Raw genomic sequence first — 23,567 nt, forward strand, 5'->3', positions numbered from 1 at the left:
TATGATCAATATCGTTCATATCATGCATTTTCATCGTACCGTGTGTACACACCATAAGCATGTAATACTACATCGGTTGGAGGGTCTGCAAATACAATCGGACGCTACACTTGACACTTAATTGAATATATATTCACTATATGGGCGTGTGTTGAAGTTTCTCTGCAGCATACTGGGGTTATGGAACACGAGCTGCTTTACTTCTAGTCGACTTAATTGTCCGCTGGTCACTTTTCCATTTTTTGATCGCATATTTTAGAATCTTGAGGCCAGCAGCGCGCCAGCTGCTGTACATGTATGTCCTTCAGCGGCTGGGGCACTGCAGTAAGTGACTGTGCCGGCCCGGCCGCCGTAGTGCTGTAGATGTTACGTAGGAGGAAGTGGCTGTACAGCATAATGTGACTTGCGCTGTGTATACAGGGCCTGGTGCTGCTGCTACAGCCATAGAGAGACAGAGCACAGGCCGGGTTTATGTCTGACTTTCAGTGCTGCTGAGTTACACACATCACTCCCAGCCTGCGGCCATGGCGCTGGTCTATGAGAACCTCAAACTGTGAGTAATCCTGCAGAGTCTCCTGTATTGCTGGTGTCACCTGTACCTCAGAGTGTATGTCAGGGTGTACATTTAATGCTCATTGCTTGATGCTTTTTTTTATTTTACCTAAATCCGTTCCTCCAGCTGACCTCCAGGAGATCGATACATGGGAAGCTGGTTTCCCTATTTGCTGCTTAAAATATTGTTTCTCTTTATCAGCCAGCTCTTTTACAGTGTACTGGTATATGCATCATGTGCTGCCACACCTTATTACTCTACGTGGTATGTTTGCTCTATTTACCCTTTTGTACAGCAGCATTTGTAATCTGGTGACATATGCACTAACACACATACACATCTTTCTACTCTAAAGCCACATTCTTATCTGTTCAGAGTCAGACTGACTGCTCACAGCTTTTATTTTCTAAGTGTCAGGATTTTGATTACTATACCCACTCTCCAATGTTAAACTTTTGTGCCTATTTGCATAGGTCACCATTTTGACACATTTCACCTACTGTAGTATACCTTTAATGCTGTAACACACACCCATGCCTCAAGCCCTTTCCAAAGTACTGTCCAAGGGTGGCAAATGATGATACAAATCAATTAAGTGAATGTAATCAAAATTATTTGTTTGTGATCATCTTTATTGTAATAAAACAAGGTAGAAATAAAGCAATAATGTATGTATTTTCCTGTTCCTATAAATAAACCCATAAAGAATAAAATCGCATTCTACTATGTAAAAAAAAAAAATTGGCAGCACACAACACAGGATTTGCCTTTAGAGGGGTATTCAATATGAAACGTAAACTTCGCTGTTGAAGTTTACGCTTCATATCGGAGCTTTAACCTGGGATAAAGTATCGGGCGCTCGCCCGCTTATCCCCGTATTCAATATGAAACCTACGAAAACGGGAGCCTGCGAAGTGGGATTTGCATTAAACTACGAAATTTTCCTTAAAAAAATTGTAGGACCCCCCCTAAAGCTGTAAAAACATGGGGGATCACTATGGGTACCCCCGCTTTAGCCTGCAAATGGAAGTCGGGGATTTAAATAGCCGTAGCAGGTGTTTTTTTCCCGACATTGAAGAAGTGTCACAGAAGAGCACTTAGGTTATTTTTTTCGTTTTTTTAAGTGGTCCCATCAAATTTGGGTTACATGAAAATGGGTACTAGCATATTTTTATGTCCCTAAAGTAAGTTTTTAAAAATTCTGTATCTATGCACCTGCCGCTAATAGCCTATTCTAGAAAACACCTGCCGCATACTTGCAGAATAGCCCTGAACCTATTTCCCTATTTTTAAACACTTTTTTCCCATATTTTTTTTTTTTCACCCCAATTTTTAAATTAATTTTTTGGGGTGTCCCTATATATATATTTTTTTTACACAGTTCTTTTTAAAATGTCATTCTCAGGGGTGCAGGCATTTTTTTTTAAGCCTGCACCCCAAACCCCAATTCTGCACTTTTTTTCGCCACCCATTAAGTGGTGAAAAGTTATCCCCATTTTTTTACAAAGAATTTTCGAACCTGCGAAAAGTCTTTAAAATTGAATACAGTGTAAAACTAAAACCTGCGATAATGACGTCATAGGTGCGATATTAACGCAGAAAACTGACTTATCGCTCCATATTGAATTCCCCTATTAGAGAGGTCTGTATCATTGACCTCCTTATAGCAACTTTTTACCACTATAATGCCATAATCTTGTTCTTCTATAACCTCACACCTGACTGTCATGCATTGTGTGAACATTCTGCATTTTGCATATTTCACAGACTAACTGAATAATGTTTGAATGGCTCATCCAACCTCATATTTGGAAACCATAATATTAGTATACGTTAGGAAATCATATTGCTTGAAAGAGTGAACTCCACTTCAAATGAGGGTGCACCAGAGTGGGTACTTTCAGCATGGTCGGCGATAGGGCACTTTAAGTGTCCTCACCATATCACTGGAAAACATAATGTTTTCGCATTACAGGATTTTATTGTCGGGTGGTCGAGGGGGACTTGTCTTTAGCATTTCTAATGTACATGCTGCAGACAAGTCAGACTGGTCCTTAGCATTCTAGAAGTTAATTGGCATCTATGGTTATCTACTATTCTTTCCACAGTGCAGGCAGCTACTTATTTAGGCCCTCTTAACACTATTAATAACCTTTGCCATAGTGCCATGTACTTTATTTGAAGCTTAGATTCATTATGTGAAACATAATTAATTTGATATGCTCAGGATGGGATGTAGTCAGCAACCAGTCTGACGGGATGCCGAATGGTATTAATACCAGCGCCGGACTACCGACAACAGTCAGGATCTCTGCTCCAGTATACCGACCGCCGGCATTCCGAAGGTAAGTATCAGGGGTTAGGGGATGATTAAGTTAGGGGTTAGGCACTAAGGGGGGAAGGTTAGGTTTAGGATGGGAGGGGGAAGTTAGGTTTAGGCACTAGGACGGTAGGTTAGGTTCAGGCATCGGGGATGTAGGGTAAGAGTTAGTGGTAGAGAATTTATCTTTTACTGTTGGGATTCTTCTGTCTGTATTTTGGCAGCCGGCATCCCAACAGCCAGGATCCTGTACCCAACCCGCTTAGGATAGCAATTTGCCTTATAATTCTTTCAATCGAGTTTGAAATGCTTTTCTTAAATATCTTAAAACAAAAGATTTGTACATATATATTCCCATTTGTTAAGACTTATTCTGTTACTAATGTTCCTAAGTTTAGCATGTTGTTGCATGACATCCAGAGTAGTCATGTAGCATAGATTAAACACCGAAAACCTTGCATACTGATATGATTAAGTGTGCAGCTACAGAAACACTGCCTTGCATTCTGCCGTCTCACCATATCTGCACCATCACTTCCTGAAAAAGTGTCAATAGATCAGTGGAGAAAGTAACTTTCTCAGCCTTCCTATTGTTGTTCCTATCTTACAATGAGCACATGACATTTTGATGGTACAAAGGGAAAAATAACTTGGGAATGCAAACACTATTATGCCTCACTGCAACTTTTTAAAGTTACAAAATATGACTTGTGCAGGAAAACTTTTTTTTTGCGCTAGAGTTATGCACACCTATACTGCCACCTGGGAGCATACAATATGTAAATTTTTTTTTCTTCTGTGCTCTATATCGCATGGAAGGAGCATGTCCTCCAGACGGGATTTAGTCAGCATCCCGGTTGACTGGATGCCGACGGCATCCCGACAGCAGTCGGGATTCTGGCGCCAGAATACCGACTGTCTGCATCCCGAAGGCCAGTATCAGGGGTTAGAGGGAGGGTTAGGAACTTAGGGGAGAGGGTTAGGTTTAGGGGGCGGGTTAAGGTTAGGCACTAGGAACGGAGGGTTAAGGTTGGGGGAAGGTTAGCATACCAACCAACAAGTGTCCGGTATGTTAACACTATCGGGATTCTGACCACCGTTATTCCAACTGCCGGGAACCCATATCCAACCCCTCCAGAAATAATACACATGGAGAAGGGGTAGGGTTAAAACTGAAGCATTCTACTAAATCTAGAATTAATTTTTTCTTCTATTCAGAACACCCTCCCAATATAAAAAATTTTTTGGGGGGGAGCGACGTTGGCCATGATGTGCTGATGTTCTGATCATTTGCCTGCACCCTGCAACCACCAGAGATGTGCGGGAAAATTTTGTGATGTTGGGTTGCTGTATTAAGTAGTAATGTGGTCATGTATTTTAGGCACCCTTTTCAAAGTTAATAAATTATGTTCTCGTTTAAATATTTTCTTAGGGGGGAATGCAGTTTTTATCGCAGCTTTAGCTAATGGGCGCCTGTTCGGAAGTTAGTGCAGCAGGTGCACACATTTTTGCTCACAGCCTTCTGAGGTGGCGAGCGATGTGCAATGTCTGTGGTTTGGGTTCTCTAACCAGTACTTTAGAATGGTTTAGCTACTAAAGCAGAGCTTTTGGGGATGACCAGCTAAATAATGGGCGCCCAAAACAATTGAATTGTTTCGTCAGGCGCTCATTAATTATCGCCACCGAAAAACAATTGAATCTACCCCTAAAGCACACATCCACTAAAAGACCTCAAAACGACTGCACGATTACGACATTGTAATCGTGCAGTTGTTTGTGATGTGCCTACACTGAACGAGCAGTCGTTCATTGTAGGCACATCAATCATCTGTAAACATGTTGAACCTGACGTTATCGTCAGGTTGTACAACATATTTGTACAATGATAGATGTCTAAATGACCAGCGGGAGCGCGCATCACTGGTCGTTTTAGACTTTTTTTTTTAAACAATCTGCAAACTATTTTCAAACGATGATTGAACGATATCGTTATCGTTCAATCGCTCAATTTAATCATCTAGTGAATGTGTCCCTTTAGTGTACCCAAATTATTTTGTGTTATTGAGATCATTATGGTTATTGTTTTAGAACTGGGAATAAATATTCTAGTAGGATGTTCCAAATGGGGGAAAACTAAAATTGCATATTTATTCTGCAATCTCTGGCTATGCTATGGCAGTGCTGGTAGTGTTCACTCTAAGTTCGGCAGCAGGCAGGGCACTGAACCTTTAGATAGGACACTTCTGCGCGCGCCGCCAAAGTATAGTGTCTTTATGATGCGTCCCCTTTTCGTCACTCCTGGGGTCCTACTCGGCACTTACGGACATGCCGGGCAGCCCCCAAGCGCTGCAGTCACTGTGAACGGCATCCCTTCACCGGTGTTGATCACTGCGCTGCCGTTTTCACAACCTACGGGACACTGCAACCCGCGGGTGGAGACAGAACCCGCAGGCTGTCTCAGTGGGGCGACACGCTGGAGAGCAGGGTGTTTTCTACCCTTCAGAAACAGGGCAGGGTGTGGCGCCCCGCTGAAACAGCCTAGCGGGAACGCTAGCCAGAATGAGCAGATGAAAAGGGAAACTATGATTTAATACAATTTTTGCTGTGTGCCAAAAAACTATTGTCTGAGTATTTGATTTATTGCACATTTATTGCTCTTTAGAATTATTTTTGTTTAGTTCATGCAAAGGTGCTTTATTCCAACAGAACAGTTGATTGTGCCAGGATATATTAAGCACTAGTAATCCTAATTACCATACAAAAACAAACTTGTTGCAGGACCTTCAAACTTGTGTATAAAACGACCCAGTTCATCATTGGGTTAAAATACAATTACATCAGAAATTAAAGTGTACTTACTATAGGGTTGTCTCTGTGGGGTAAGACACTTTCCTTTGCACAGCAGACGTGTCGGAAGTTATGGTAAAGGACAATGTCGTCAGCAGGGGAAACTTACTGAAGTGCATTAATCAAAACAAAGAACAGTCCTGAGTTTTACAAATGGAAAGCACACTGATTGACAAAACCATTGCTTTATACATTTTCCAAACGACATGATCCTCTAGGAGTAATATAGAGTACTGACCCAAGTACGTTGCCGTCGTGGTTCGAGTATAGCTCCCCACCAAAAACCACACTTGCCATTTTCTTAATTCTCCCCTTCAGGAGGTAAGCATTGAAACACTGGAATTCAATTAGAGGCGAAATTGGACGATTTCGCCGTTGTCGAAATCTGCTGTCTGATTTCGCCGTTGTCGAAATCTGCTGTCTGATTTCGCCAACGACGATAAAAAAAGGCTGATTTTCACCTAAAAAGTGGTTACAACTTTTTTCCTGCCTAGGGTGGGTGAAAAAAATGTGAAAAACCCCTATTTTGGGGTAAAAATGTGGGGATTTCTTTCAGAACCCTTTGGACAGCCCACCCTAATGATACTTTAGTGAAAGTTTTTTTTTCGTAAGTTGCGTACTTTGGCGAAAAACGACCGCTGAAATTTTGGTCAAATTGTATTTTTTTAAAAAAAATGCATTTAACGTATTGGGTCTGGTATATTGGAGGGCCATCAGGATGCGTCAAGTGTTTTATTCATCACACACGGTTGGCGCAGGTAGTTTCTACTTCAGGGTCCATAGGGTATCCACAGGATACCTTGGGGTATAGGTGTGACGTCAGTCGCAGGGCACCAAAGAGTTAAGCTTTCAGCCTCCCAGGATGCACTAGGTCCCCCTCCTATACCCCGCCCCCGGGCCAAGGCACCTCAGTTTAGTTTGGTGCCCGGCCGGAGTCGGGTGCACCTGTTGGAGTGGGGGCTAGAAGAGCCCCTGAAGCTTATTCTTCATGCAGCTGTGGCTGCACAACTGGATGAACAGCATGGACAGTCAGTCATGACGTCCATGCTGTCTTCCCTACACCCCGCCGGTACCAGAACGCCGGTACTGATCCGGGGATGCTGGTGGGCGTCTGGGGGTCACAGCTAGCGGTGACCCCAGATGCTCCGGACCATGGCCGGATTCAAGGGGGACAGAGGTAAGCAGCGGGGTCCCGCGGTGGGTCCCCGCTGATCACATGGTCCTAAGTCCCCAGGCAGGGGGCTCCCTGGGGACTGGCTGCAGCGTGGAGCCAGGCGACCAACCTGCGCTTCCACTACCCCCTGGGACAGCGGACCGCAGCAGAGCGGTAGCGCTGCGGCGTCCCAGGGGTTAAATGCATGCCAGGGGAGCGCGCCTTCCCTGTCTCACAGCCGGCGCCTCCCCCGCTGCACACAGCCCTCTCTGCATGCTGCCGACTGGTCCTGTGGCAGCGCTCCTCCCCCAGGCCAGCCTCCTCTCTGCTCCTCGGCGGCCATCTTCTCCAGAACGCATGGTGAACGCTGCTGGAAGCGCTGGACGGAAGCATCGTGGTCTGGGTCCCCCCGCATACCTCTCCTCCGCTGTGGTCAGGTCTGTGTATGCAGCGCTGTGTCCTACCAGGCCCTGTGTCTGTGTAGTTGAGTGATCAGCGCTGTTAGTGCAGGAATTGTTATTTTTCTGCATTGTATGTGACTGTGCTAGCGCTGCTGCCTGTAATCTTTTCTTCTCTAAACTGTCAGCTTTATTACTGTCCCTGTTCTTTCTGCTAAAGCCCTTGCGGTGCGGTGCTGCAGGGTGGTTTCTCGCCTATTTAATACTTAATTGGTGAGAGAGGTCACATACGTGGTGCCATCATGTCTGAAAGTGATTTTCCCCTCCGGCTACAGTGTACCACGTGCAAAGTACCGTTAGCGGAGGGGGAGGGTTAGCGGAGGGCCTTTGCTGGCAGTGTTTGTCCATGGCGCGGCCTATTACGGTTACAGCACCGGTACAGGAGCCGCCCTGGGCTTGTTTCGCTCAGGCGTTAACAGCTTTAGTGGGCCAGTTAGCTCCGCAGCCCGCGTTTACTCCGATGGGTTTGTCCCAGCAATCTGTGGTGTCGTCACCCATGCAGGGGTTCCCACGACAATTGGTGGTACCCCACAGTCTCCCTATTTCCCCGCTCCCGGGTTCTCAGGAGCCAGCGTGGGTTAACTCCCTGACGAGTTCTGTACAGCACTTGTCGGATGTGTTGCAAGGGGAGTCTGTGATGCGGTCTCATAAAAGGCCGGTGGCGTCTCTGTCCGCTCCTTATGAGGATGACGAAGGGACGTCTGATGATGGGGAGATTCTAGATCCTTACGATCAGGAACCTCTCCATACTAAGGACGCTGATGCTAAGTCCAAAGTATATATTCCTGGACTTATTCGGGCGGTCCGCACAGCCTTGGTGATTGAGGACGAAGTTCCCCCAGCGGCTAAATCTAAGTATGCCTTTTTCAAAGATGTGAAGGGCGATGCCACAGTCTTTCCTCTTTCGGGTCAGTTGGTGGACCATTTAGAGGAGGCGTGGAAACAACCTGGCAAAAGATACCAGCCGCAGAGACGCCTGGCGGTGGCTTATCCGTTCGCGGATAATTATTTTGCGAAGTGGGAATCCCCTCCACAGGTGGTTTCTCACGTGACCCGTCTTGTCCATAGTGCCACATTGCCGATGCCATCCATGTCCTCCCTTAAGGATGCTACGGACCGCAAGGTAGAAATCTGCCTGAAGTCCGCTTATTCCCTTGCAGGGGGGGCAGCACGGCCGGCTATGGCCATTTGCTGGGTTGCCAGAGCGATGGAGCGCTGGGCGGATTCATTAGAGGCTTCTTTTGAATCCGACTGTCCGGCCGATCATGCGGAGTTGATTGGCATTCTCCGTGATTCGGCCACCTACATCAACGAGGCGGCTCTAGACATTAGTACTCTGGTGTCTAGAATTTCTTCAGCAGCGGTAGCTGCTCGTCGCACCTTGTGGCTGCGATCCTGGAAGGCGGACGCAGATTCCAAGAAAGGTCTGGAAGCGTTGCCGTTTACCGGAGAAGTTCTCTTCGGTCCGGATCTGGATAAGATTGTGGCCACGCTGGCGGCAGCCAAATCTGCCTGTCTCCCGTCGGCCGCTGCTCCTTCTGGTTCGGGACCATCGTCCTTTCGGTCATCTAGGGCCCAGGGCAGGCCCAAACCACAGTCGTTTCCTCGACAGGCTGGCCCTAAGAAATCGGTCAAGCCCCGGAAGCAGGCATGGAGTACCAGACGTCCGGCCCCCAAGCCAGATGACAAGCCTGCGGCCTGACGGTCCGGGCCTCCCTTTGGGGGATCCCAGGGTGGGAGGCCGCCTGCTACAGTTCGCCCAGTGTTGGTCGACCACTACGACAGACACTTGGGTTCTGGAGGTGGTTTCCCACGGATACGCCCTCTCCTTCCGGCACAGACCCCCGGCTCGCTTCTTCACCACGGGTCTCCCATCAGACCGGAACAAGGCTACGGAGCTGCGGAAGGTATTGCACACTATGCTCCAGGCTGGAGTTATAGTGGCGGTTCCATTCTCCCAGAGGGGCCAGGGTTTCTATTCAAATCTATTTTTGGTACAGAAACCCAATGGGTCATATCGTCCGATTCTCAACCTCAAAGCACTCAACAAGTCTTTGCGGGTCCCGAAGTTTCGGATGGAGACCCTACGGTCCATCATTCTGGCGCTGGAACCTGGGGACTACTTGGTGTCATTGGACATACAGGACGCTTACCTGCATGTCCCTATTCTTTGGCGCCATCAACAGTTCCTCAGGTTTGCAATCAGCAGCGACCACTTCCAGTTTCGGGCGTTACCTTTTGGCCTGGCAACAGCACCACGTGTTTTCACCAAGGTGATGGCGGTCATGGCGGCTTCTCTGCGGCTGCAGGGAGTCCGCATGTTGCCGTATTTGGACGACCTGTTATTGGTGGCAGGATCTCCAGAGCTCCTGTTACGCCACTTGGACCTGACCATTGCACTGCTGCAACGGCACGGCTGGCTAATCAACTGGCAGAAGTCCACTCTAATCCCGTCTCGGAGGATTCTGCATCTTGGAGCCTTATTGGACTCGGGACAGCAAAGGATCTTCGTGACGGAGGACAAGATCTCTGCTTTACAGTCAAGGGTGCGCAGTTGTCTGCACAGCCGCCGGGTGTCCTTACACTCGGCGATGAGGTTACTGGGCTCCATGGTGTCGGTGTTCGACATGGTGGAATACGCCCAGTTTCACTCCAGACCTCTGCAGCACCTGATCCTGTCCAAGTGGAACGGGCTGACTCAGTGTCTGAAGTCCCAGACGATTGTGCTCACCCAGGAGGTTCGCCTGTCCCTTACGTGGTGGTTACAGACGACCCACCTCAACAAGGGACGTCCGTTCTGGGTTCCAAATTGGGTCCTGTTGACAACGGACGCCAGTCTTCGGGGCTGGGGAGCAGTTTTGGGTCCACACTTGTTCCAGGGCAGGTGGACGCCGACAGAAGCGGAGCTTCCAATAAATATCTTGGAACTCCGTGCGGTCTTCAATGCTCTCCAGCAGGCACAGCGGTTTCTCCAGGGTCGCCCGGTGCAGGTCCAGTCGGACAACGCTACCACCGTGGCCTACATAAACAGGCAAGGAGGAACTCGCAGTCGGGCGGCTCTCGTAGAGGTCTCTCGGATCCTGGTTTGGGCGGAGCGCAATCTTCCGGCCATATCAGCGGTCTTCATCCCGGGAGTGCTCAATTGGGAGGCGGACTTTCTAAGTCGCCAGGACGTTCATCCGGGGGAATGGTCCCTGCACCCGGACGTTTTTCAACTACTGGTGGACAGGTGGGGTCTTCCAGAAATCGACCTCATGGCGTCCCGGCACAACAACAAGTTGCCGGTGTACGGGTCTCGCACAAGAGACGAAGGGGCGTCTCTGGTGGATGCTCTGTCCGTCCGGTGGACGTTCCGGTTCGCATACCTGTTCCCTCCGGTCTCCCTTCTTCCACGGGTAATCCGGAAATTCAAACAGGAAGGAGGGACGCTCCTGTTGATAGCTCCCGCGTGGCCCAGACGGCACTGGTTCTCAGACCTTCAGGGTCTGTCCGTGGACATTCCTCTGCGGTTGCCGCTACGACCGGACCTTCTGTCTCAGGGTCCTTGCCTTCACCCGGACCTGACTCGGCTGTCTTTGACGGCGTGGCTGTTGAGACGGCCATGCTGAGGTCCCGGGGGTTTTCCAGCTCTGTGGTGCGTACCATGTTACGAGCTCGGAAACCGTCTTCCGCGAGGATATACCATCGCGTGTGGCATACGTTCTTCCAGTGGTGTTGACCGAGAGGTTATGCACCGCGGGAGTTTCGTCTGTCTCGGATTCTCGCCTTCCTGCAAGCGGGACTAGATCATGGGCTTCGCCTTGCTTCTTTGAAGGTACAAGTTTCGGCCCTATCTGTCTGGTTTCACCGTAGGATTGCTACAATCCCGGATGTGCGCACCTTTATGCAGGGTGTTCTCCGCATTCAGCCGCCCTTTGTTCCACCTGTGGCGCCTTGGGATTTGGCTGTGGTCCTGAGGGCTCTCCAAGGACCGCCGTTTGAACCACTGGGCTCAGTGGATCTTAAATGGCTAACAGCTAAGACTGTTTTCCTTCTGGCCATTGCTTCGGCCAGACGTGTTTCTGAGTTAGGGGCTCTTTCTTGTAGACCCCCTTTCTTGGTTTTTTATGGGAACAGGGCAGTGCTCCGCACTCGGCCCGAGTTTCTTCCCAAAGTTGTTTCCCAGTTTCATATTAACGAGGAAATAGTTGTTCCGGCCTTTAACTCACCGGGTCTTTCCGTGGGTGAGGCCTCTTTGGATGTTGTGCGGGCCTTAAGGACTTATGTTGACCGCACTTCTTCGTTTAGGAAGTCGGACGCTTTGTTTGTCCTCTTTGGCTTCCGTAAAAAGGGTTGGCCTGCTTCAAAGCAAACTTTGGCAGCCTGGATCCGTATGGCTATTTCTGAAGCTTATCTTCATGAAGGCCTACCGGTCCCTTCTTCTCTGAAGGCTCATTCCACTAGGTCTGTGGGTCCTTCGTGGGCAGCTCGACGTGGTGCCTCGGCAGTTCAGATCTGCAAGGCTGCTACGTGGTCTTCTGTCCATACCTTCGTGAGGTATTACAGGTTTGACACCTTCGCCTCTCAGGATGCTTCCTTCGGGCGGCGGATTCTCCTTTCTGCACAGGAGCGTCCCCACCCTTAAAGGATACTGCTTTGGGACATCCCCAAGGTATCCTGTGGATACCCTATGGACCCTGAAGTAGAAAATATGAGATATGGTAAGAACTTACCCTTGTTATCTCTATTTCTACGAAGTCCATAGGGTTCCACAGGACTCCCGCCCTGTCGCACCTGTGCTGCAGATGGGCTTTGCTCTGGTCACCGGTTTTCCGTCTCCCTCTGGTGAGAATGTGATTCTTGTATGTGTCCAGATCTTTGTTCTCTCTCTTCCTTCTCCTCCTCCGGCCTATGGCTTGGTAACTAACTGAGGTGCCTTGGCCCGGGGCGGGGTATAGGAGGGGGACCTAGTGCATCCTGGGAGGCTGAAAGCTTAACTCTTTGGTGCCCTGCGACTGACGTCACACCTATACCCCAAGGTATCCTGTGGAACCCTATGGACTTCGTAGAAATAGAGATAACAAGGGTAAGTTCTTACCATATCTCATATTTTTTTTTTAAAACCGCTAAGAAATTGCCTGCGCTAGCCACGTGCGATGTTTAAAACACTTGACGCATCCTTACGACCCTCCGAAATACCATACCCAATACATTAAACGCATTTGCCATGGAAAAAAAAAAAATTACCAAAATTTCAGTGGTCGTTTTTCGCCAAAGTACGCAATTTACGAAAAAACTTCTTGCCGAAGTATCATTAGTAGGGCTGTCCAAGGGGGTCTGAAAGAAATTCCCACACTTTTACCCAAAAATAGGGATTTTGCTAATTTTTTCCAGTTTCTTAAACTGGAGAAAGGTTTTCTCCATTTTTCGATGAAAAATTGGCGATAAATTATCACGGGTGTGATAATATCGCCAGTAATTGAATCCGGCCCTATAATGCATATTACCCTTGTGTATTAAACCAAACACTTGCTTAACCTTACATACACAGCCAAAGAGGGTAATGAAATCGAAAGGTGGGGTCTGGACTTCTTTTGCACCATCAATTTATCTTCTCCACTTTTCACCATGTCTGACTTTTTTTGTATGCTAGGCCCTATGTTTCTAGATTTGTAGCTTTAATGTCATGCTCCTTACTCGCCTCCATTACATAATTCATGTATTGGAACATTTTCACATTTTATATATAATTATACAAATTGCTTAAAAATTACTTTCTGATGCAGCAGTTGGTAGTTAAAGATTCAGACCGATATGCTCTTTTAATTATCGACTAACAAGCTTATTGCTCCGAAACGTTAACTATCAACTGCTGCATCAGTCTGTAATTTCTCTAGTAGTCTGAGTGCCGTCCACCCGCCTGATATGTATTTGTGTGTGTGTGTGTGTATATATATATATGTATATACAGTCAGGTCCATAAATATTGGGACATTGACAGAATTTTCATATTTTGGCATCTGTTCACCACCACAATGGCTTTGAAATGAAACAAACAAGATGTGTTTTAACTGCAGACTTTCAGATTTAATTTGAGGGTAATTACATCCAAATCAGGTGAACGGTGTAGGAATTACAACGGTTTCTATATGTGCCTCCCACTTTTTAAGGGGCCAAAAGTAATGGGACAAACTAAACAATCCTAAATCTAACTTTCACTTTTTAATACTTTGTTGCAAATCCTTTGCAGGCAATTACAGCCTGAAGTCTGGAACGCATAGACATCACCAGACGCTGGGTTTCATCCCTGTGATGCTCTGCCAGGCCTGTACTGCAAATGTCTTCAGTTCCTGCTTGTTTTTGGGGCATTTTCCCTTCAGTTTTGTCTTCATCAAGTGAAATGCATGCTCAGTCGGATTCAGGTCAGGGGATTGACTTGGTCATTGCATAACATTCCACTTTTGAGCCTTAAAAAAACTCTTTAGTTGCTTTTGCAGTATGCTTCGGGTCATTGTCCATCTGCACTGTGAAGCGCCGTCCAATGAGTTCTGAAGCCTTTGACTGAATATGAGCATATAATACTGCCCGAAACACTTCAGAATTCATTCTGCTGCTTTTGTCAGCAGTCACATCAACAATAAATACAAGGGAACCAGTTCCATTGGCAGCCATACATGCCCACGCCATGACATTACAACCACCATGCTTCACTGATGAGGTGGTATGTTTTGGATCATGAGCATTTCCTTTCCTTTCCTTCTCCATACTCTTCTCTTCCCATCACTGTGGTACAGGTTGAGTCTCCCATATCCAAAATGCTTGGGACCAGGGGTATTTTGGATATCGGAATATTCCATATTTTGGAATATTTGCATTCCATATTGAAATGTCTTAAGAATAGGGCCCAAATCTAAACACAGTTAGCATTTATGTGTTATATACACCTTATAAACACATTTAGAAGGTAATTTTATACAATATTTTCAATAATTTTGTGGCTCAAACAAAGATGGTGTACATACATGAAATTCATTTATATTTCATATACACCTTATACACACAGCCTATAGGTAGTTTTATACTTTGTCTAAGGCACAAAATTATTTAAAAAAAAGTTTGTGTCCATTGAACCATCTAAAAGCAAAGGTTTCACTATCTCATTCATGCTAATAATATTCCGTATTTCGGAAAATGTGGATATGGGAGACTCAACCTGTACAAGTTGATCTTTGTCTCATCTGTCCATAGGATGTTGTTCCAGAATTGTAATGGCTTTTTTAGATGTTGTTTGGCAAACTCTAATCTGGTCTTTCTGTTTTTGTGGCTCACCAATGGTTTACATCTTGTGGTGAACCCTCTATATTCACTCTTGTGAAGTCTTCTCTTGATTGTTGACTTTGACACATATACACCTACCTCCTGGAGAGTGTTCTTGATTTGGCCAACTGTTGTGAAGGGGTTTTTCTTCACCAGGGAAATAATTCTTTTGTCATCCACCACAGTTGTTTTCCGTGGTCTTCCGGGTCTTTTGGTGTTGCTGAGCTCTCCGGTGCGTTCTTTCTTTTTAAGAATGTTCCAAACAGTTGATTTGGCCACACCTAATGTTTTTGCTATCTCTCTGATGGGTTTGTTTTGATTTTTCAGCCTAATGATGGCTTGCTTCACTGATAGTGACAGCTCTTTGGATCTCATATTGAGAGTCGACAGCAACTGATTCCAAATGCAAATGTCACACCTAGAATCAACTCCAGACCTTTTACCTGCTTATTTGATTATGAAATAACGAGGGAATAGCCCACACCTGTCCATGAAATAGCTTTTGAGTTGATAGTCCCATTACTTTTGGCCCCTTAAAAAGTGGGAGGCACATATAGAAACCGTTGTAATTACTACACCGTTCACCTGATATGGATGTAATTACCCTCAAATTAAATCGGAAAGTCTGCAGTTAAAGCACATCTTGTTTGGTTCATTTCAAAGCCATTGTGGTGGTGAATAGAGGCCAAAATATGAAAATTCTGTCAATGTCCCAATATTTATGGACCTGACTGTGTGTATGTATATATATATATATATATATATGTATATATATATATATATATATATATTTGTGGGCATTCTAGCACCCTGCACGTAATCAAAATTTTATACATGGATTTTCATACATCACAGCCCTCCTTACTTATTACATGCAGGGGTCTAGAATGAACTCTATGGAGGGGATTCAATTAGACACGAAAATGTATTTCACACACTTCGCCTGAATGTGTCACTTTTCGCAGCTATCACGTATGCGGGTTTTCGGGCAATCCTATTACAAAAGACTAGATGCGGCATTCGCTCCCCAAAAATATGGCTAAAAGTGCGCATGAAAATGGGGAAATGTACCTGTACCCCCCCAAAAAAGGTAAACTAAATTTGGGTAATAGTTTAGAAGGACATTATTGGGCAAAATCAAAGTGTTTGGGGTTTTTAAATTGTGTGAAATTACTGTTTATATGCATTTTTCTTTAAAAGTGGAAAAATGTTAGAAAACAAATTTTTTTGGGTGCCAAAATAGATGCTGCAATTAAATTTGGGGTACATATAACTGGGTGCAAGTATATTTTTGTATTGTGTGGTTTTTTTTAGGGTACGTTTAAAAATTAAAAATACACCTGCTGCAGCCACCTGCAATTCCCAAAACACTTGTCCCATCCGTACAGCCCCCAGAATACATACCACACTACTTTTTAAACCCATTTTTGCTAATTTTTTAAACTTTGACCCCAAAGATGAGATGTCATTATTAGTGGGAATTAAGTTAAATAAAATTAGTAATTAGGGGGGGATGTCCATGGGGTTCTGAATCAAGTCCCCACATTTTTTGCCCAAAATAGGGGTTTTGCACACTTTTTTTTTTTCACCTGCTCTGAGATGGTGAAAACTTTTAGCTGTGAAATTTTGCATATGCGAAAAGCCGCAGCTAATAGGATAGTACAATACGCATTTTTGCTGAAAAGTTCGCACAAGTGTAAACTTTGCGTCAAAACGCGGCTTTTCACTGCTAATTGAATCTGTCCATATATAGTAGTCTCTGAGTGCTGTCCACATGCCTGCTGTGGTATTTCTCTGTCTATATCTCTATGATCCCTAAGCATGTAGTGTATTGTTCTAAGTATCTATCTATATACATATTACAGTATATGTATGTTCTCTATCTTTAAGTTGGCTGCCTATGTATCAATTTCATCTCTGCATATTCATTTGTATAGTCTTCTTATATCTTATAGATATATTGCTAATATACTCAGCTGGTAAATAAAACGCACTTATGTTGGTACAGTATTCGGTTTTCTCTTTTCAGTATCACTTTGATATATGTCCTGCTTTTTATTTGACCCACTCTGTAGCCCTAGATGTTGGACCTACTGGGTATTTACCCGTTTGTGTGTACCCTGACTGCTGCTGTTTCGTGTATTTGCCCTTTCATGTACTCTGGATGTCTGCCCTGTTGTCTCTCTCTACATAGATCACGTTGCGAGGCCTAGGAAAACCATGACACTCTTCCAGATCACCTGACAGAGGAAATATAGCATTGTTATCTCATCTCTCTCATATATTGCCTATATAAGTAAAGAAAATAATTACGCACCTATCAGTCCCCCAAAAATCAATTTAAAATTTGCAATAGTCCCATAAAAATGAGTTATTATTTGTGAAATAATTCTGCATATAAATGTAGGTACATTTACCCCAGCCCCCAACCCCTCATGTCAAAGGTTTTCTTCTCCTATAATGTTGTATGTACTGGTCTTCATATACAACACACTTATGAGGTTATGCAGACATACAAACTAAGCAGTGTTGGCATTATAGGTTATGATCTGAAGGAAAAGCTTAATGGACAATTTGTAGGTTTTGGATTTTTTTTATCTTGCTATTTTTATTGTTATTAATAACATATCCAATAAAGAAATATTAATAACAACAACAACTGGTTTAAAGCCCTGTATCAATGTGTCTGTTGGATACCTTTTAGATTGGAGTCCCAAAAAACTGGATCTCAAATACTGAGTGGAATTCAATTGATTACATGGTCCGGATCTCCCGTCTAAAGTAACAGGAGATTGCGGGCTGCTATTTAATTGATGCCATTTTTCGTGCTAATCGCGCCCATAGAGGTCAGGTTTAGCCATGTAAAGTAGTTAAACCCGACCAAAGTGCTGGGCGCGACCGCGAAAAGTGCTGTTTGGGCACCCAAACAGGTCACTTTTCGCATGTTTCAGCTCTCATCCCCCTGGGGCTGCGAGCTGAAATGTAGCGCTGGCAGCTGATCACGCCCGACATGAGCAAGAATTGAATAGCTCCGTCGGGCGCGATAGGGGCTGGAATCAATTGAATTCCGCCCATTGAGTGTTATAAACACCTCATACTTCACAGTTTAAACGTTACACCAAAATACTCTTATCTGCCCATGCCATATACATTTTTTATCAAGGCTATTCACAATTTGTGCTCTGAAAATCAAGTCTGTCCTATGAAATGTTGTTATTTTGCTGTGAATTATGTATTGTGGTGTTCTCCAACAGATGCCACAGCTGGGATCCTGTTTTGGCTTGGATTAAGGTGATAGCAGAGCATTTTATTTAGCACTGTGCATGGGAGCACTTATTGGTTGTAATGTTACCAGCCATAGTAAGTGCAGAGGAGGGTAGGGGCCAGAGTACAAATAGGCAGCTTGTACAATATGTCGGTCATGTGCAGTGTAATTCTAACCTATTAGCTGATTATAGCTTGGCCATTATTTGGTATGGCAAATGTAAATGTAACTAGTGGCTCTTTTCAAAGCTACCACGTCTTTGCCGGTTTCAGCCGCTGGATTTAAAAGGGACATCGAATTAAATACAAAACCAGGCATGTTTTGTGTCTAATATTATTGCCCCTTCAAACCCAACGGCCAAAAGGGTCAAAGACATGGTGGCTTTGAAAGCATTATTTAGCAAATGTACCCCCCTGTCTCTTACAATATGTTTCACACTTCGTATATTGTATTCTTAATCACTCTCTCCATAAAAAGTAATTTAGATATACTGTCCCCCCACACACGCATACATATTTTGTGCAGGTTGCCTCCCTCACCCTGGTCACCCCCAATTATACTGAAAACTAGTCATCAATGGCACAGCCTTTATTTAAATTGCACTTACCTTGATCAATTTCACGAGCACTTCATCTGGGTTTTTTTTTTACATGCCACTCGTGACTTTCCTGCTGCAGTTATGGTGGACAAATATCAAGTCACACTGCACTTTCCTTACTATGAGAGGCACAGTGACAGAGACTCCTAACCATCTTTAAGAGGCAAGGCATGGTATGGATGACAGAAACATTGCAGACATGCATTGTGTCTCAGTGTGCCTTGCTGGAAGCAATTATTATATGTGTCCAGCCAGTAAGTGGGTAATATCTGCAAGAGTCTTTAAAAATATCTGTGTCCAGCCAGATTACGCTGCCCCAATCCAACTACTTCATACTGCCACCCGGCTGGCAAAATATTCTGAGGAGAACACTGCACTGCCCTGAATTTGTTACTATGGAGTCTAAAACTTTTGTTTAGGAAAATATTTAGCATTCTGTGAAATACTTTTTAGACAAGTTAATTTAATGTTTAATCTCAGCCATATATGTCCCATATTGCATTTGTATTGTTACAAAATTGTAGCTAACGCCGGGTACACACTATGCAATCTGTCTCACGGTATATCGTTCCGACGCGGATCGGCGGTTGTTCACTACATCGACTCATCTGCTGTGCTGCACAGCAAATAAGACGATACAATGAACGATGCCATTCTGCTAAATGCAGCATGGAATGATATATTGCATGGTAGCACACAGGATTGTGTACTGTGTACTGTCGACACGACATGTATCGTCCCATTGCGTCATGCCATCGCTGCGTACACACATCGTATAGTGTGTAGCCATCTTTAGTTGCATTTCTTGATATGTTTCTGTAATAATTTAAGGTTTGTGTAGATTGGTATTATTTGTATATGTTTTCCAGCGTAATGTTTGCTATTTACTGTACTAAAGGTTTGGATGTTTTATAACACACACATGTATTTTATCTTTGTTCTAAAATGTATCTTTAGACATACAACACCAGAAAAGTTTTTTGTGGAAGCATGTGATGACGGAGTTGATGATGTTCTTACGATCGATAGAGTGTCAACAGAAGTTGCTCTTGCAGGTATTATTTTCCCTATAATATCCAGTACAGTTCTTTAATTTAAATTTCTTAACTGACACTTGCATGAATGTTGCAGTCTGGTTTTGTGCCACTGTATAATAGCGCCTTACCCTAATTTTGCTTTACGTCAAGTGCATTTATGTTACACTAGATGGTTAACTGGTTTATATAACCAAACTGAATAATCCTAATCAAACCTTGTATACCCACCCTGGCTTTATCTCCACCAAAAAGTGTTGAGGGGGATAGCCACACGAAGTACTTTCTATAGTGGTTACATTTGTACTTAGCAAGCAATTTATTTTTCTAATTTAGAGGTTGATTCAATCAGATCAAAGTATTGTCGAAATGCCATTGCAATGAGGTGGAAACGCTGACAACCGTACCACATCTCACCCCCATCTCACTTCGGACTCGCAGATTTTTGTATGCAGCACTAAGGAGCAAAGTGACTAGCCCCCTAGAGTCCTAAGAAATACTTAATTTTCAAAGTATCAGTTATCTTAATAGTGAGATGCTCATCTCTTTGCAGTTATGGTTGCTGGGCCAATTTTCAGCCTATATATGAGCATAAAAGTGCCACATGATCACGATGTCTCCAGAGCTGGTTCCCCAAGAGAGATGGGAATAAGGCTGAGGATGCATTATCCCAAAGCTTTCCCCTAATGTGTTTTATGATTATTGCTCTTGACACACAGGAGACAATTTGCAGATATCGAGAAGTGAAGTGAAATTGTGCAGTGAAATAAACAGAATTATATACTAAAGGGGAATTAAATTTGGTGTCAGAAGACCTGTGTTGAAAATCATGCATCCATTTCAGAGGTGGAAGCAAAAATTAGCCATATTAAGCTCTATATCCATACACAATACTCACTGCAGGTTTTCGGCACATTACACCCATTAAAATGGGGTGTAAGGCAACCTAATTGAATTGACCACTAAAATTATAGCACGTACACATAACAAGTGTTATGCAGTCTCTCTGCAGTTATGACAGAGAATATTCACTGGCCACCAGAGTGCTACTAAACAAAACAACTGCAGGGCTTACCCAGTTCTGTAATATTTTCCTTTAGCTATAATTACTTACACATGTACAGTATATATAAAAATTCTTAGGGGGTCCTGTTATAGACTCCTGTTCTCCTCTTTGGAATAATTTTGCTTTTCCTAAATTTGTGGGATTGAAGGTAGTTCTTTATGGTTGTCTTATCTATTGGTCAACTATATCATGAAGGGGCTCTCTACACACTATTGCCTACTTATCCTCCACCTATGGTCTTGCTCTTGAAGAGGTCTCCATCTGACCTTCTTTATGGGCCCTAAGGTTTCTTTATATTTGTTTCTTTTATACCTCCGCCAGCAGACACTTCTCTTACTTTTATAGTTTGCTAGTACTACTGACTGATTTTATAGTATCCGTGATTTCAGACACGTATTGTTTTACTCTATTTGCATAATTTATTCAGACTAACTTTTTTGTTATTGCACATTTACTGTCTGTATGTTTTTACCATGCTCACATGCTCTTGAGCTCTGAACTTTGTACTTCATTGTTCTTTTGATTTTTCTCTGTTGTTGTTGTTCCTGTTTTAAAGGAAACGTTAAAAATACTTGATTAAAAAAAAAAGCCTATGCTATACAGCCTATTAAATCATTGAGGTCCATACTCCTTCCACTATCTAACACCACTGCGGTCAATGCACATTGCTCCTGAAGCACTCTGTGCTGCTGCAAACTGTTGTTCAAATGATATTTCATGGTTTCTTTCCTAGAGAATTTAAAAGCAGCATTCGTGCCTCTAGTAGACTTCACGGTAACTGCATAGAAGAGTGTGTATGTACATTGACTACTATTGGTATATAGGTGCTATTGAAAGTATTATAATCTTAACTAGAGTACAGGAAAATGTTGTTGGGGAAATGTACTGTATATGGAGTTTTGATGTGCTTATTTATAGTGGCATTATTGGAATATTTATTTTTTAATGCGTACTCTCTTTCAGCAAAGAAGGACATCCCTCCATCAGCGATCACAAGACCTATATGTGGTATATTAGGCACAATTCGGCTAGTTGCCGGTGAGTCAAATTATTACAGTTTTTAGTGTTGTAATGTTTCGTTTTACTGACTTGTTAATAATTGCTGTATAATAAATTTTTAGTGTCCACTCTAGGTCCGCTCCCGGCAGGCTGCTTAGAAAACACCCGGCAGGCTGTTTTAGCGGGGAGCTGCCAAAAGGGGCAGGGCGCATTCTGCCCTTATGAAATTGGGCAGGGTGCGGCGCCCCGTTAAAACGGCCTGGCGGGAACGCTTCATTTTGATGGGGATATCACAATCTTAAAAACATTAATGGCTTATACAGATAAATCCCTTTTTTACATTTATATCTAAATCTGAATGGCTTGACTTTAGTGGCCAATGAAGCCAATGCAGAGTTGGATGCAATTTGGCCGTATTTGCATCACCATTGCATGCATAGTGAAATATGCGGATAGTCACTTGTGTGCACAACTGTGCAAATTTTTACAACCGCACTGCCCCTATATGAATTCTTCATTAAGTAGAGATGTGGCTAAGTTGCTAGTAGATGTGTATGCTTTGTTTTCCGGAATCTGCACTGTGCAAAAATACACCGTATCCAATCACAAAACTCACTTGTGTTCTTTTAACTATTCACCAGCTCCTCTGTATCTCCATACATGGAACTTGGCTGTCAGTAACAGCTTTGTGTTCTAGTAATGTGGCCAGGAACTATCATACTGAGTTACATCTCTTCCAGTTTTCCAAGAAATTGTCCTCATAGGATCTGGACACACACAAATCATATCCATTCATCCTGCATTACAGCAATGTTGAAGCCACACAAACCTTTCATGCAACTGCAATTGTCATAGAAATTTGATATTGAAACTACAATTGCTGCACTTCTATTATTAAAAAACTTATTCACTAAAGATATGGATGGAGCAATTAAATTGTTGCTCCGATCGGCCGCGGAAGCCCACATTTCTGCTCGCGGCATTGTGTGGTGGCAAATTTCTCCATCTGACGCCCATTATTTACTGCCACCCAAATAGCGACTGGATTGCCGCCACTGTGTTATCAGGTTAATACTGTGATGCATTGGGGTAGATATCTGTAGGAAACTGCGTTTTCCCATGTGTTTAACTGTCACCTGCCCCGCTATTGCAGAAATGTTTTTTGAACATCGCCATGCTCTGTCTTTAGAATCTAGAAGCGCATGCAAACCGTGTTCTAAAGAATAAGTGCAATACTGATTTAATTGTATGCTTTTTTTAAGGGCGCAGTGCTTTGGCAGCCTCAAAAAATTACCTTGGTGAACATTCCCCAAGTATTTTTCTAAAAACCTGAACCGATGCATGGATTTGATGTATCTCTAATTTCAGCTACTTAGCAATTTGTATTGTCTTAAGGCACCACTACAATTACGTGATTGTCCTCACAAACCCCACATTCTAATACTGCTATATGAAGGGAAACAGAACATACCCAAATGTACACTGCTCCTTTTTAAAGAGTATTATGTTTTTGTAGTTCCATGTCCAGGGCATCTTTAGGGAGTGTTCCCAGAAACCCTGAACCACATGTATGTGAACAATTTCACTACACTGTAGAAATCCTGTGTTTACCCCTTCATGTAGTTCGTTTATTTCATTATTTTGTATATAGTTTCAGATGCAATTCCCAGTTTTAATAATTTTATACGGTAAAAACATTGAATGATTCTCTCCAATTTAATTTACCAGGAATGTACCTGATTGTGATTACTCGAAAGAAGAAAATAGGAGATCTTCTTAATCATTCCATTTGGAAAGCCACAGATTTTGACATCATTTCCTATAAAAAGACAATTTTACATTTAACTGATACTCAGGTGAGTTTTTGTAGACAATGTGTTAGATATCTATCTATCTATCTATCTATCTATCTATCTATCTATCTATCTATCTATCTCATTTGAAATACGCATGCTTTAATGGTTTGACTTGAATAGAA

General features: G+C 43.7%; 1 protein-coding gene across 1 annotated transcript in view; it reads left to right on the forward strand.

Annotated features, from left to right (window-relative positions):
- Window positions 1–284: 284 nt before the first annotated feature.
- Window positions 285–23,567, forward strand: part of SACM1L (SAC1 like phosphatidylinositide phosphatase) — a 127,344-nt gene continuing 104,061 nt past the window's right edge. Inside the window, exons 1-4 of the mRNA XM_088445703.1 lie at window positions 285–553; window positions 19,448–19,545; window positions 21,554–21,628; window positions 23,318–23,445. Coding sequence (XP_088301829.1) covers window positions 525–553; window positions 19,448–19,545; window positions 21,554–21,628; window positions 23,318–23,445 — 330 coding nt within the window. The 5' untranslated portion in view covers window positions 285–524. The remainder of the gene's footprint in view (window positions 554–19,447; window positions 19,546–21,553; window positions 21,629–23,317; window positions 23,446–23,567) is intronic.

This window comes from Taudactylus pleione, unplaced genomic scaffold (assembly GCF_031769625.1).
Source record: "Taudactylus pleione unplaced genomic scaffold, aTauple2 ptg000386l, whole genome shotgun sequence".
NCBI classification, from domain to species: Eukaryota; Metazoa; Chordata; class Amphibia; order Anura; family Myobatrachidae; genus Taudactylus; species Taudactylus pleione.